Source organism: Lepisosteus platostomus, chromosome 14 (assembly GCF_059453375.1).
Source record: "Lepisosteus platostomus isolate fLepPlt1 chromosome 14, fLepPlt1.hap1, whole genome shotgun sequence".
Classification (NCBI taxonomy): domain Eukaryota; kingdom Metazoa; phylum Chordata; class Actinopteri; order Semionotiformes; family Lepisosteidae; genus Lepisosteus; species Lepisosteus platostomus.
The window spans coordinates 24,315,651-24,331,302 of record NC_142624.1 but is presented as its reverse complement, the minus strand read 5'-3'; the positions used below and the strand labels follow the sequence as shown (position 1 = coordinate 24,331,302).

The 15,652-nt window shown below is 35.1% G+C and overlaps 1 protein-coding gene across 1 annotated transcript; it reads right to left on the bottom strand.

Annotated features, from left to right (window-relative positions):
• Positions 1-8,542: 8,542 nt before the first annotated feature.
• Positions 8,543-14,179, bottom strand: frzb (frizzled related protein). Its single transcript, XM_088605178.1, has 7 exons — positions 13,199-14,179; positions 13,017-13,055; positions 12,622-12,681; positions 11,926-11,991; positions 11,198-11,402; positions 11,027-11,090; positions 8,543-9,877 (listed from the first exon to the last, which is right to left on the bottom strand). The coding sequence occupies exons 1-7, from the start codon at positions 13,647-13,649 to the stop codon at positions 9,824-9,826; spliced, it is 939 nt and encodes a 312-aa protein (XP_088461304.1). The 5' UTR covers positions 13,650-14,179; the 3' UTR covers positions 8,543-9,823.
• Positions 14,180-15,652: the final 1,473 nt, after the last annotated feature.

Here is a 15,652-nt window from a genome sequence, read left to right as displayed (position 1 = left end):
ACTGGCACAACCAGTACAGGACCTCACTTGGAAAGCAGGTTTAGCTTTATGACCTGCACATCACCAGACTAAGATTTGATCACGTGAACAGGATTCACTGCATCACAGGGCAGAATTAACCAAGTACTGCTGGAGCAGGGTCAGCTTTAGTTAGCTGTGATCTTCTCAGCCTTTTGAGAAATAGCAACCCTTGTGACTTGCTGGGCTTCTGCAGGCTCCAATTTGTGCTAATCGTAAAACCAGTGACGTTTACATTTCTAAAAGATAACTGGTTAAAACAGGTGGTTATTGTTTGTTAAAGGACCACTTCTGAAGGTCCTCATTCTGCTCAAGGAGTCTGAGGCAAGTCGAGTATACAGTAAGAAAATTGTTGTCAAATAATGATCAAATAAACGATTCATTACAATAAAATGGTTCTGAAATTTAAGATAACTGCGCTTAAATGAAAGAGTAAGACATGTTCCCAGTTGTTTTACCATAAAACCTTATCTTATATAAAACTTAAATACATATTAACATTGGCTTACAGTTAAGTAGAAGAGTATTTGTCCATGACGCAAAACGTTTGAAATTGTAGGTTGGATCACAGGAGTAATGTTTCAGGGAGATCCTGTCCTACCATGGTATTGGCATTTGCTCCATGTTTGCCCACTGTCATGGGCATGAACACAGACTGCATTGTCTTTCAGATAGACTGTTTGAAATAGCGCCACTAAAGATTCATAGCACTGCAAGAATCACACATTGAAGAAAAACCCCAGATACACAGAGACAGAGCTAAATAAATACATAAAGGAATTAAAAAAATACAAAGAGGCAAGTATTACATATACAGTATATTTCCTACCTAAATTGTTGTTTTTTACAAAAAATATTTTCTTTGTTTTGTACTGATTTTATTTTCAGAATAACAGAGTTCTCTTTGTTTCACATCCCACACAGACCTGACTGAAGTAATGCCTATCTTTCTGCCCTGGAGAAACCACATGGCACATCACATGATCAGCTTTATCTTAACTGAAGGTGTGTCCATTTACAGCATTTTGTATTGTCTAATACTTTTGCTGTATTTTTGAGAAACAGAGTACCTTGACGTATGAATATGCTCTTTCAGCTCAAAAGCAAAAATTAAACTGTTAACATTAAACAGAGGTTACATTTAAGCGACTGCTGGCTTGGTCGAGTGCTGAATTTGAACAGCCCTTTGCGTGCAAACCTTAATTAGCATTTCTTGGAATATTTGTGCATTTATTTAGACCAGCACCACTGAAGCACCAGATTACCCAAGTACTGGGGAACTGAACCCAAAAGGTTTTGTCTGAATGCCAAGAGAAGTTAAAAGTTAAATGAAATGAATTCACAACTCTCACAGGCAAAATGTCCAGTAAGCTAAGTAAAGTGAATATACTGTAGGCATTCTTCTTTTGGTCATCAACATGCACTTTTTATATTTTATGCTTGAGGCTTTGAGATTTACAAAAACAACACGAATCCTACTTTTCTAGTGAAATGTACTCATATAATTAGAAAAAATGGATCCTGTTTTCTTTGTTTTTTTACTTTTTACTCCAACACTTTGGGCCTGTGAATATACAGTACATGTCATTTCTATATATCCTTTTACTGCTGCCTTCAAAAATGTTTTCTTTTTTTTACTACATAAAGCTCCTTTGATATAGTGCCTTTCAAGGTATTCAGATTCTGCACAGTTTTCACATTGTATTACTTTAAACCTTACAGTCACGACAAAGAACCAAGACCACTTCAGATTCTGTCATCAAGCTCCTGCACGCTGATGATACTGTAGTACGTGATCAAATGGAAGGAGATCTTTAGGCCATTACTGATATCTTCACAAAGGCTACAAAAAGTGGTACTGATACTTAACACACAGAAGACAAGGGTTTTCCAAGCCCTGGGAATTCAGATTCATGATGAGATTTGAGAGAACACAGATAATTTCCTGTAGATTGAAGTCAACTCTTACACAGGACTGTCATCAATAATGAAATCCAACATAATTTTAAAGGCAAGATCAGTCTGAGAAAAGGGGTATTCAAAGTTTGAGATATCAGACACAAATTGATGGCTTGTTAATGATCGTGTTCCCAACCCCTTGACATGGCACTAGTAAATGGACAACGGACAGGTTGCACCTCAAGGTACTATATAAATGCCTGCACTCCAGCCAGCAAAACATCCTTTTTGGATACAGAAAAATGACAGCTACATGAATAACAAAAAATAAAAATGAAGACAGATGTACAAATATTGGTGTTATCTTTCAAACAAAACCATGAGAATTTCTGTGGTGATCACCCAATGTCTACGTGGGCAACATCAGCATGGTTGAGCCATGTTGTCCAGATGTCTGGCTCCAGACACTGCAAGTCTTATTCTCCCAGCTCAGTAATTTAGGAAAGAGTGTGAGGCCAACATAAAGAAATGCAATACTGACACAATTTTTGTGCAGAAACATTCCAGACAGAGGAAGAGTCTCCTTCAAAAATCTTAGCTCTTTGAATCTGTGTAACCACAACCGCAGGAGATAAAAAAAGTGGGTGCAGCAGAAAGGCTTGACATGGTTTAAGAAATCAAGAACTAAGGGCCACTTATTCTGGTCAGAAATCCCTGTCTTTCCTCCAGCAATGTTTGTCAATCCCATATTGCCTCCTCAGCCATCTTAGATAAGACAATCATGGAAAACAATCAGCCTCAACCTTCAGGGATTTCTAAAGAAGAATAAAGAATTGATCAAATAAATGCTAACAATATCATAACAAGACTTTACACACTACTTCATATGTGAGGCTCTCCACATTATCTCAAGATCTCAGAATGGGTGAGTTATATACTGTACCTTAAATCGTATGTTTTAAAGCTTCCACTTTTTACAACACCTGATATTTGTGAAATAAAGGAAAGGAAATAAAGGAAAGGGAGACTTCCAAGGACATTTTGTTCTTGTTAGCAGTTTCTTATTATGTAAAATATAATATAAGGGATCCATTATTCTTTCCGGCAGTTCCTGACTGTTGAGTGCTGTGGACAGTTATAGTGTTGGCAGCTCATCAGTGCCGAATTCTGAAGGCAGTTAACCTTGTCAGCAGTTTCAAAGTGTACCATGGACAGGACAGCAATGCAGTTGGGCTCTTGTGAAGTTTCAAGAGGGCTGTACTCTGACAACCTACTGTACATGGAATGTTAAATATTAAGAAATTTGTTGCTCAAACAAGGGAAAGTTTTTGATAATATTTTTGCATTTTGTGTGTACATTATTTGTGGCTTTCATAATATTTATAGCTGGCATAAGGACAGGTGAACCTACACAGTGCTTTAAGTTTGGTCACTTGCTTTTAGGACTTAAGCGTGCCTATGAATCATTTTTACAAAATGTATTTACTAACATTTTATAATCCATATGTGTAAAAAAAGTTTGGTATTATATAAGTACCAATGTGCCATTGCTTGAGTGCCCAAATAGAATTTTAAAACCTTTTAAATTGCTATTGCTTGTCCATAAACAAGGAACTTTAATTAAGTACAAAGGGAAGTAGAAATAGACCTACTAGAATATATTAGATAGAAATGTATTACAGACCAATTTTATTAATGCCAATAGAAATGGTAACATTCCATACAAAATATTTGAAAAGTGATATTTCAGGTGTAGTAAACACAAAAATTTAAACTGATCCTTTGCCTTTAATGCAGTGCATGGAAAAAAACTGTCCTGTCATACAAAACTTCATTCACACTTGTATATTATTCTTAGCTGATGTTTTACCAATGTGGCAGTTCCTACATTAACATTTACAGTGAAATTAAAACCGAGTTGGTTCAGATCTAGGTTTGCTCCATATAGTGACTGGCAGCAGTATGTAAGTACTTATGGAAGTCATTAAATATATATTTTATACAGTCAATCTTTAAGAGAACAGCCATTATACCTCAAGCTCTGCCAGATGCTGATCTTGCAGAATAATGCTCCTTTCTTAAACTCACACCAAAAATAAAAGAAAAAGAAAAACAAGATTTACATCTTTAGTGGAGTGTTTGATGGTTCCCACATGGTGCATAATTTAAGCAAGTTAATCTGTATGTGATTCAGGACAGTCCCTTTTCAGTGCCAGAGTGATTTTAGAACCACTTTATACCACATGCCTGGGCATCATGATATACAACACTGACATGAAGTGGTCAAGATGGCTGAACTTAGGCACAGTCAACGCTGACAACAGTTAATTTATGTCACAATAAATAACACATTTTGTGTTAATTTTCCCATAAACCCCACACACTTGATGATTGAGTTTAACCTTTCACACATAAATTTCACTCGGAGCAATTTAGAAGCCCATCTCTTACTATAAATTATACAAATGGGTCACGCAATTGCTCTATATGGGAACGTGGTTAGGATCAGTAAACAGGAAAACCTTGTACTCTCCAAGGTTAAGTAAGTTGAAAAAGTGGAAATAAATACAATGTGGTATTATTAAAATCTGCTTTAACATGCCCATCTCAAACCAGAGGAATATCTTGAGTACGTATATCTTCCTGATGAATATATATTTAAAATATAGAAAAACAAATACAGAATATAGTTTAAGACTGAGAGTGGCTTTTATACTGTTGATTTTTCTTCAACTAACAAAATCATCATACTTACCAGGCCCATATAGTAAACAGTTTTTCTATTCTGATTGATTTGAAATAAATGTTTGTAACCTTTCAGCCACATTTATTTACTTTAGTCTCCATGAATTCCTGAAAATTGCAAGGTGGGGTGGTTCCTGAGGGAGCCTTCTTTTACTAATTCTCAGAGCAATAAGGAAAAGTAACAGAAAGGAACACTACATTGTAAAGAGTCTGTGTTTTGGATAGCACACAGTGCTCATTTATCAAACAAGAAGATACAGAGTAACATTTACAGTATCTACTGAAAAAAAATATTACAATTTGTGACATCAAATTATAGAGGTAGCATTTTTTATAAGGCACATGGCATGTGTTTTAAAGAAAAATCTGTACCAATCTTCTTTTCCAACATTATCTGTTCATAATGATTAAGAGCAGACTAAGGAAGACATTTTTTAAGATAGTGTTTTTAAACATAAAATATAATGTTAAATGAAACAGTGCTTAGAGAAAATAAGAGATGTCTGATTTTCTGAGACTGCCAAGTGTGTTTCATTTTTATTGTAAACTGAACTAAAGTGCTTATTTATTCACTTAATTCTACCTCGTACCAACTTTAACAACTCTCTCGGTGTTCCAGGGTTCTAATTGTAAACATTTTTGTGCTTTAATACCAATGGTAAAAACAATTGCTTGAGGTTATTCTCTGGTGCAGGTGTGGACAATTCAGATACAGTATGGCAATACAATTCCAACAAAAGACTAGCAGTAAGAGACAATGTGTTTGATTCCGTATTTTTTTAATCTAATAGCGGTTTTAATTTCTTATGCATAATTCTGTTGGATGAAGTATCAATATAATGCTTCTTGGAATTTAAACTAGGTATACAGTAAAAGTCTCTTAAATGGATTTAAGTTAGTACCATGCAATTATTGTTGGATTTAGTATGTTAATATACTCAAGGAAAGGAATTATCAGTTATGAACAAAACAAAAGCCTACTGTTTCTGATATTGAAAAATAATAACATTATGGGAAACTCTGAAAACCCTTCACCAGACTTCAGTTAAAGATTAAGGTGGGAAACAATTGCATATATTTTAATTTATAGTGCCTTTCCAATAGGCAAGTAAGTAAACAGGCATCATAACTTTATGGAATACTAAGCAATCAGCTTTAAGGAGTTCAGAAATTAATTTCCATCTGATATACTCTTCAGATTGAAAATCTAAGGAATCTAAACAGTAACAGAAAACAGAAAATCACTGCAAACACAATAAACAGTAAATCTAGCGAGATGTGAAGAAACAGGGAATTGCACATGACACATTCAATGACTATTCTATTCTGTAGTACTTGTAGGAGTGTGTGTGTGGAGGGGGGTATATTGCTGGAGGCACAGTCATCCATCTCCATTCTAAACCATCACCTTTAACAGCTCTGGGTACAATAACGCAGCCCAGCATCTGTGATCTGAGAAAAGCTGGTCTTACAGAGTATTATCACAGCTGAATGGCTTTGGAGAGACCCTGATGATTTGTATTGTGATGCAGGCAGTCAACAAGGTTGTGCTCACACTGAACATGATCATTATGATAAATGTCAGGGTTTAACTTGCATAAGATTTTCTCCCTCTGCTTGATCCTTTGTAATATTTTTTTTTCTCTGAAAGGAATTCCTTATTTACAGTAACTTTATTTTTTTGTAAATGTACACAGTTTACAAAATTAAGAGAACAAATTTTAAAGTGTTGTTTGAACATACAGTATGTTTGTACTGTAAATATATTGTTTTATGTGACGAATGTGTTTCTTTAGGTTCCTCATTCTACTCAAGTTCTCATAAAGCAATTTCAGCTGGAGTAAGTTTAATTTTGTGATATTGAGGTGCATTTCCAAATTGTTTCATTGGCATGGCCATTTATGATGTTGTTTTCAAGTCTATGAAAACCTAGTTTGTGTAAATTCTCATGAGCTTATTTTGCAACATACTGTATAAAAGCACATTTCTGACCTACTATTTTGATAATGCTGTTCATTCTTCCTTTGACAGTTAATACATTGATCTCTTAACTCTAGAGGTTAAAGTTCTCATAAAAAAATGTTTTCTTGTAAAAATGAAAAGAATATTCATGGGATACAGAGAATAGTAAATGTTCTATGCAAAAATATTTGACATTCTAGCCTTAACATATATTTTTCTTCAGATTCCAAGGCTTTGAAAACCTGGAATTATTCCAGACATGCAACAATGGCCAGTATTTTCCCCTTGCCAGTATTATTATTTCTTACTATTTAAAATACATTATTATAGAAGTTTCAACCTTTGCCACTTCTGTAACATCTCTGTGTCATAATTGTCTTGTCTACTCATATCGAAATAATGGCATGATTTGCATTAAAAATGAAAGTAGTCTGATATTAACAAATGTACAGTAAATAAACTTTTTTTTATGCACAAAGACTTTTGCAGACTTATTAATTTTAAAATTGGGCAAAATTCTAAAAATCAAATCTTTAGGGTTTGCAAAAGGTGTATATTATCACAAGCTCATTATTAATATTTTCAAAATCTGTTTGCTTAGCAAGTCTATTTTTTCTGAATACAACCGAAGGCAACTTGGACATTGCTTTAACCTCTAAAAACTCCACAATGGAATTCTTAGTCCAGACAGCAGTGGTACTAAGACATGCAAGAACCAAGCAGCAGACTAAATGTAAAGATAAACAATATCTTAAGGTCTGTCTTACACAACACTCTTAATACAGTATATCAGCAGTGTTTACTGAGATGTGACAGATTTGGAGCTTGTGATCTTTGAAAATTTCCTGAAGTCTTCTTGAAAGCTTCAGATGTTTATGTTAAGAATCCTTTTATGCTTAATAGAAAAATATTTCCTCTCCAATCCCAACACCTCAAAATCCCATGCTGTGAAATGCCAAAATGTGATCTTTAATGTGAAGGTGTAATGTCTTTTAAACACACCAAAATTTAACAAAAAATGGGACACAACTTCATGTCCCAATTTCTTTGACAGGTGAGTGAAAAAGTGTTTTTTCACATTTGTCCTTAACTTCTTATTAAGTATTTACTCTTTAAACCACAAAGGTGGATTGTGGACAAAATAAGGACATTTTAAAATATTAAAATGATCAAAAGCTTTACCTTGAATATCACATTCATAAATTTGATTTACTCATAAATGACTTCTTCTGTAAAATGGAAATGCAGAATTTGATATTTTTTAAATGCTGAGCAGTGCAGGTGTAAACATAGATGAACCAATGATGTTTGGTTTTATTAATCATGGTTTTCTGAAAACAAATGAACAAATCTGTTGTCTGTATGCTGACTTTTAATTTACATTACAGTTCAAAATTTAATTTTTGAAGCAATGAAACTACAGAAAAATAATATATATGATGCCTATAAATGCACTTTATAGTAATTGTATGATTAAATGAGAATGTCCTGATAAGAAACATTAGCACTAACACTTCCTATCACACAAGTCTTATATATACAGTACAGTATATCCTCAGCTTAACCTTGAATAGAGGACCTGTGGAAATGAACTATTCTAACATGAATAGCTTGAATATCTAACAGGAATATCTTGAAATAGCTATGACAATCTTGAAATCTCAATAATAGTCTTTTTTCTTGATTTCAAAGATTGACCTTAATAGAATCACTTGTTTTTTTCTACTTACTGTAGATTTGAAGAAACATCGCCTAAATACAGCACTCACTAGTGTTGTTGATAACAACAATGTATTGTTGGGGAAATTTAACATTTGCTCCAGTGTGCTCACTAATAAATGGCTGTATTTGAAATCTTTTTAATCTTAAATCTTAAATATGAAGCCTAAAGCTAATGTGATAAAAAATACATTAACTGTAGAAGTGTTAAAACGTTTTAATGACACATGGTTTTAAGTATGCAAGACAGCATTAAAGCAGCATATGTGAATTCTAGAGAGTTTATTTTTTAACAATTTTTATTAAAATGTCACAGAGTTTAATACAGGCACCTTTGATTTACACAGAAGGCTTTTTGCATTTAGACCCATCAAATATTTTATATTGTATATACCTATTTCTGTTTGGAATTACCAATTGTGTCCTTTTGCCCTGGAGTACAGTGTTGACTCCTGCATCCACCCAGGCAGTTAGGAAACAGAGACAGACTCTTCTGAGCTGTGCACTCATTGAGTATACTGTATAATTCTACAAGCTCGAGAGCAACATACTGTACAGAAGGTTCATCTCCAACAGATGCTTCGCCACTGATACCCTCCTCCTTACACACTTGGAAATCACAGGGGTTTCTTGTCCACCAGGAGCTGAGAAAGCTTGGCCACTTACATTAATTTCAACTTTACCCCCATGATGCTCAAGAAATCCTGATAATAGTCAATTAGTGACATTACCCAGGCTCAAACTCATGACATTAGGATCACAGGGCTCCTAGCTATTTCAGGTTGAGCTAGTCAGCAGTCCCCCTCAAGGAATTTTTAAGTAAATAACAGGTCTTTACAGTTAACATGAATAAATTTGAATTAATACATTGCATTCATCAATAACACTGAACATATGTATTGATTTTTGTCCTTAACACCAAATATTCAGAGTCTTAGGTCATCCTGACACTTGTTCATTTCCTTGCCAACAAAACTTCTATTTTTCTTTCATAGTGTCTCCTTTGAAGGGAGATTAATCCTCTTATGGGTATATAAAGTAAATTGCAGCTGTAACCAGAACTCTGCAGCTCAAAATCCATTTTCCTTTATAATAAGCCATAAAGCTGTTTTCACACTTAAGACATTCTGAGCATTTCTGTACCAGAATAACTCCTCAGAACCACTTCTGTTGGTATTTAGCCATTAAATAAATATCCAGGCCTTTCCTCTTCTGGCAATGTGGCATCAGATTTTAAGTTCCCTCTTACAGAACTTTCATCTTTTGCTGGATTCCACAGTTCATCAACAGTGATGTCAAATAATCACAACATTCGTGCAAAAGAAGTAATGAAAATTAAAAAAAAAATCTACATTCAACTATAATTCAGTCATCAATGTGAAAACAAAAACGTGCAATAGTGCAATTTTTTCTTGGTTGCTTCAAAAATACTAGTCTCAATATTTTGTCCATTTCACTTTTCAAAGAAATAATTTTGGCTTCAATGACGTTTTTTTTTCATATTGTTTCTTTTTCGTAGCTTTTGGTCCCATCTCTGAAAAATATAATTACAATACATACTGTGATCTCGTTTTTTTTTTTGTATGAATGTTGTTCAAATTCCTAATGGAAGAAATTGTATATGGCTAATAAAGTGTTCTTATCTTATCTTAAATATTATGTTGGCTTAAAGCATCTATAATAAAACACATATTATCTCAGGTAATATTATAAATAATCACTCAATGATGTGCTTCAGAAATACTTTTCAACATATTGTACTTCATTTGAACCATGTCTTTAAATTCAAACTAAATTCTCCAGAAGTACAGTATACATTGTCTTTATTAAGCAGAATTCATAATGCCATTAAAGTAATTTAATTATAGGTATGACACAGAGTTCGAGGCAGGGTCCTTCAAAGATTAAGTTTTCAGTTTGTTGCTTGTACCTAACAGAAACAAAAACATTGTTCTGATCTTTGTTCTAATCTAAGTGGTTCTTGAGTATTCCCAGTGGGTCAGAAATTCTAAAACGACTACAGTAGTTTCCTTAAACTGCTTCCAATCTGTAAGTAAAAAGAAACTTCTGTGTGCTGCACTATGCCTGTTTCTCCTCAACTGTCAGATACGTCTGGTCCCTGTCATTCTGGTCTGAACAAATTTGACATTACTGCTGCCCTTGAGAATCTAAAGAAAACAATCAAGTAATCAAGTCTTCCATTTTAAGTTTTCTATATGTATAGTGCAAATATTTAATTTGTTCAACCACTCTATGTAAAATTCACCTTTCACCTGTAGATAGTCTAATTTACTTCACTGGGGTAGAATAGTGCTTTATTGGGAGTGGATTCTGGCAGACTGACAAAAATCTAGTTTATGAAGGTTCCAAACTAGCTCTGAAGTCATCGCAACCAATGCAATACCAAACAAATATGCATAGTAGTTTTCAGTTTCTTAACCCAGTCGTAATCATTAAGAATTCATCTTCTCTGAAACCAAAACCATTTCAGATTCACTGGCAAAAAAAACCCCAAAAGATATATAGGGTATTATTCAATTGCCTCTATTGTCACATGTTCTTCTACGAGCTTTGATAAATGAATCAAAGAAGCTGGTGAGGCAGCAATAACTTAGCCTTAAGCATACATGTTATTTTTCACGTAATCTCAGAATACAGATAGTGTAGACCTGGTAAGGATTACCTTCACTTTCACGCCAAGACGGTCTTTCCACTTCTGAGCAAAGGAGCCCTCAATAAAGAGTAACCTGCATGGACACAGTTAACACTCCATCAACAATGAACGAACAAAACCTCCCTTCAACAAGGGATACAGACTGTGATCCAAGTCGCAAAAATATGAGTTTTTCTGTACCTTGAACGTTCTTCATTCTCGTAGCCCATAATTATGTACTCCTCGTTGGCGTTCAGGGGAGGGCATAAACAGCCCGAGTTAGAATGCAGGGTTACGATATCCCGAGGGATACTGACCAAGGAAGACTTTAAGACGTCTTTGACTTCGACTACTGCGCTCACGTCATGACGCTGGCTTCTTATTTCTCTCACCTTTGCTCGGATTACTATAACAAACACAGAAAACATCAACGCGGATGTAAAAGGTGATGTAAAAAGTGAAGAGCAATTAAAATTAAGAATGAAGAAAGAGCAGCTGAAAAAGAAACCCTAAAGAAAATCTGTTTCATCTCTCTTGGTTGAAAGTATCTATTTTTCTACAATCAATTAAAATGATACTAACCACAATCTCTCACAATTTAGGTATTTTAAGTACTATATCTTGATGAGATTCATCAATGTCTTAAGTAACATGATTACCAACTGGTAAGATAGCAAAAACATTTAATTTTGGTTTAAGTATTGTATATTTTGCCATTTTCAAACACTGAGAAAATGGAGTACCTTAACAGTATTTAACATTTCAAACTGTTAATACTGTATGTCTAGTACCCTTAACAATCTTCAGAGGCAGCGAAAATTAGGGAAAAAAGCAGACATTGACCTGGCATTTTTAGAGAGATTAAATGATTGAACTTCATCATAAATATTATGGGCACTCATTATTTCAGACGTAAACTAAAAACTCACCATAATTGTAATTTTTCCTTAAATATGTCTTTTCAACAAGTTTTATTTGCTCACACTTGCAGCGTTCTATAAAATAAAAATGTAAGATTACTGGTTAATAAGATGACATCCATATGTGACATCTAAAGTTTCACTGATAATAGTAGTATTCATTTCCTTAGGATTTAAAAAAAAAACTTAACTGATGTAGTCACTGAGGTCTGAATTGCAAATAAACTGGATTTTAGTAAAATCACTATCAAATGGTAAAAATATGGGAAAAGTGCAATAAACCCAACTGCACATTAAAGCGCCTTACAAAAGAAGTGTATAAAAATGTATGTATATACTATATGTTTATACAAATATGTACTATATGTATAATAGAATTGTGGCATCTACCATACATGAAATATACATGAAGCTGAGTGTAATTCCACATTGAAAACGTAGAAAAAAATAAAAATAAAAATTTAAGCTGTGGAGCCTTTTGCTGGTACAGTATGTGAAGAAGTGAACACAGCTGAAACCTTATTTCTTTGTACTTTTCTGTGTGGACCTAAAACTCCTTTGCAGCTCCTTTGCAGGAGTTGTTCCTTTGCAGCTCACAGCCTGACACAGCTCTTCACTCTTTCTTTTACTTTATACTGTATATAATATAGATTTTCTACCTCATTTTTAAATCAAATTTGATGAAAGCATACAATAAAATAATACCATTGTTAGTGCCCCTGCAGTTCCCATTGTGAGAATCCATTGGAAAATCTGGCATAGACTCTGAGTTAAAGACAGTAAAAAGTTAGCACAAACCACCAAAACCAACAATGTACAGACATTGTTACATTTTCTGATTTTTGCTCACACTAAAAATAATTTAATTTTAATAGACGTTATTAGGCCTCTGTTCAAATATTGTACTATGTCCTGAAAGAAAAATCCCACTTAAAACATACCAACGCTGTGTTTGATCTGTAGTTATATGCTTAAATAATATTAAGTATAACGTTTATAAGCCATAGTTAACATTAATTAGCATTTTCAGAGTGTTTCATTTATACAGACTTAATATCCGTGAAAGGTGTTTTGCAGAAAGAAAGACTTAAGAGTCTTACCTGGTATGCATTTGTTAAACTCTTGATAATACGGATTGTCTTAAAAAGAAGAAAAATGGGAGCGGTAAATCATATTAAGGTAGATCAAACGTTTTAATTTTTCTTGTGATCTAGTTTTAAACTGCTACAATTATACGCTTATAACAAAGAAAATAATAACCATGAAAATAATGATTGCTTACCCGGGCCTTCTGCTGAGACTATCGCCTCCGGAGAGATACAAACACCCCGGTCATAAACTGGCAGGTCTTCGCATGCCAGACTCTCCGGCCATGTGTGATTGTATTTCTTCATGACAGGTTCACAACCACATTTTGCCCTCTCACAGACTGATTTGCAAGGCTTTATTGGATCGTGCTGAAAATCTATTGTACAGATCGGGGCATACATAGCACACAGAAAAAAAAGCAAGTCCGGGCTGCAGTTTGTTCCCAACAAGCCTTCAAACTGCTCAATGGCCAGGATCGCGTTAGCCTGGGTGCTGTGATGAAGATGGTTTGGCATTTTAGTCATGTTCCACGGCATCGACCCGCACATTGGAATCCTTATTGGTTCACATGCAGCCGCTCTGGCTCTGGGTATCCCGATCAGGCACGTTATAGCCAGAAAAGAAATTACTTTGTAAGAAAGCATATTAAAAAGTAAGTGGTACTTTAAAAAAACGTCACCGAAATAGTTACAAAAAGTTAAAACATCTGATAAAGTGAACAGGTTTGTGATTTGTAATGCATGTATCAAGTACTTCTAAACTGAAGAAACTAGGAGTTATACAAACCTGCAATCCTGTTTATATAACGTCCTTTTATGTTCTCTTGTTCACGAGTAGCCTGCAATACCTCTACTCTGCATAGCAAAACGTATTCAAGACAATGATAAAAAAACGTGTATGCTTATTTTAACTAAAAGACGGGGTTAACACAGAAGTCCGGTCAAAAAAGTGGGGGCGTTTCAGAACAGTCCTTGACGTTGACAATGCCAGACCTAACACAGAGGTTCATATTCTGCCATGGTTTCGACGATCTCCAGAGGTACACTGATGTCTTCGGCTTTGCAGCTGTAGTTGCTGTTGCAAGCAGCAGGAGCACTCGTTGAATGGCTTTTCTCCTCCAAACCAACTCCTTTTTAGTCAGCAGATCTGTACCAAGAGAGACCCTCCTCCTCTCCGAGTTCCCAGAGCTCAAATGCTAACATTGACGAAAGGATGCATTCCATTACTTAAGCTCCTACGAAATGAAAAGGCTTCATTCTGAGGTCGCGCTTAGAAAATGTAAACTTTCCATTATTGAAGTGTGAAGTAAGGCTTATTAAACTAAAAACGACAGACTAGTTCAATTTTTATGACCCCTGATTTCTGTAAGGAAAAATACATGCACTTACTGTTCTAATAAACTAAGCGACTTTAGCATAAGACCCACCTCTTACTTTATCGGACCTATTTTAACACACCGCACTGAAGTGCCACAGCAGATGTAATTGTTCTTTTTTAAAGAGGTACCAAAATGGTGCAGTCAAGAGTGTCCAGAAATATGATAAAGGTGCCATCAACGGGGCGTTTGCTTCCAACGACAAATAATTACAGAGGGTGAGCTGCACAAATTCGCTCTGAAAGATTAAATTAGTTTACACTTAATTACTAGCAAATTAACAAGGCTTTTCTTTAAGACGTTGTACAGTAAATTGAACCCATGTGTATTTATTTTACTATACACTGTGAAACAATAGAAATCCCTTAAACAGAGAATTCAATTAGTTGATTTGTATCAGGTGATCTGTACAACACAGTGTTAAGAATTCTTCTTTGTGGAAGCACACTTTGTTGGCAGGAGACTTGATATCTGGCTTGATATCTTGAAACTACTTCAGTCATCTTTTTCGATTGCCCTTACAGGGGGATCTGTAAATAGTACCTCTGTGTGTGCTTTTGTTGGATTAGGAGTCTTATCAGGCTGTCTGGTTATCATTGCATGTTTGTTAGTACTTTTTTGTCTTTTCTTCCAGAGAGTCTACAGTTAAAGTAACATTTATCCTTTTTGTGCCTAAAACATCTTGAGATCCCAATGTTTCACCACTGGTGTTAATAGTGGGATCTTTGTGCTGACAGGTATCTTATATTGGGATATAGATGAAAGGAGAGAAAGACCCCACACTGGACAGAGGATGTAAAGCAGCTGGATCTCAAAGGGAACGAAAGATTGCATCACCCTGGGGAGGAGGAGTAGCTGTTGTACGGAAAGAGTTACCAACTTCATCAGCTTGGCTTTTGAATAAGTGAATAAGCCAGACACTAGCAAGGGCCTCCAGGGTTTCAAGCATACCAGCACTGATGCCATGGAGTCCTTCCCTGAGTGCCAGGAGGAACAGCCGTGAGCCAAGGAAGATAGCCTGAGAGTCTACTTGGAGATGGAGGGGATGCACTGCATCGACCAGTCCAGATTGGGGAGAGCAAGAAATTCTCCCTCACCTTCACTGCCTCTAACTTCCTCCTTCCTGCATTCGGGTGCAGACTCACAGCACATACCACCTCAGTAGGTTAGTTAGATCCATAGACACCAGTTCTGTAGGTGTTGTGTGTGCTTTCACACCCCTGATATTTTTTATTTTATCATTGTTATAGCAGGAGTAAAGGCATTTTAATT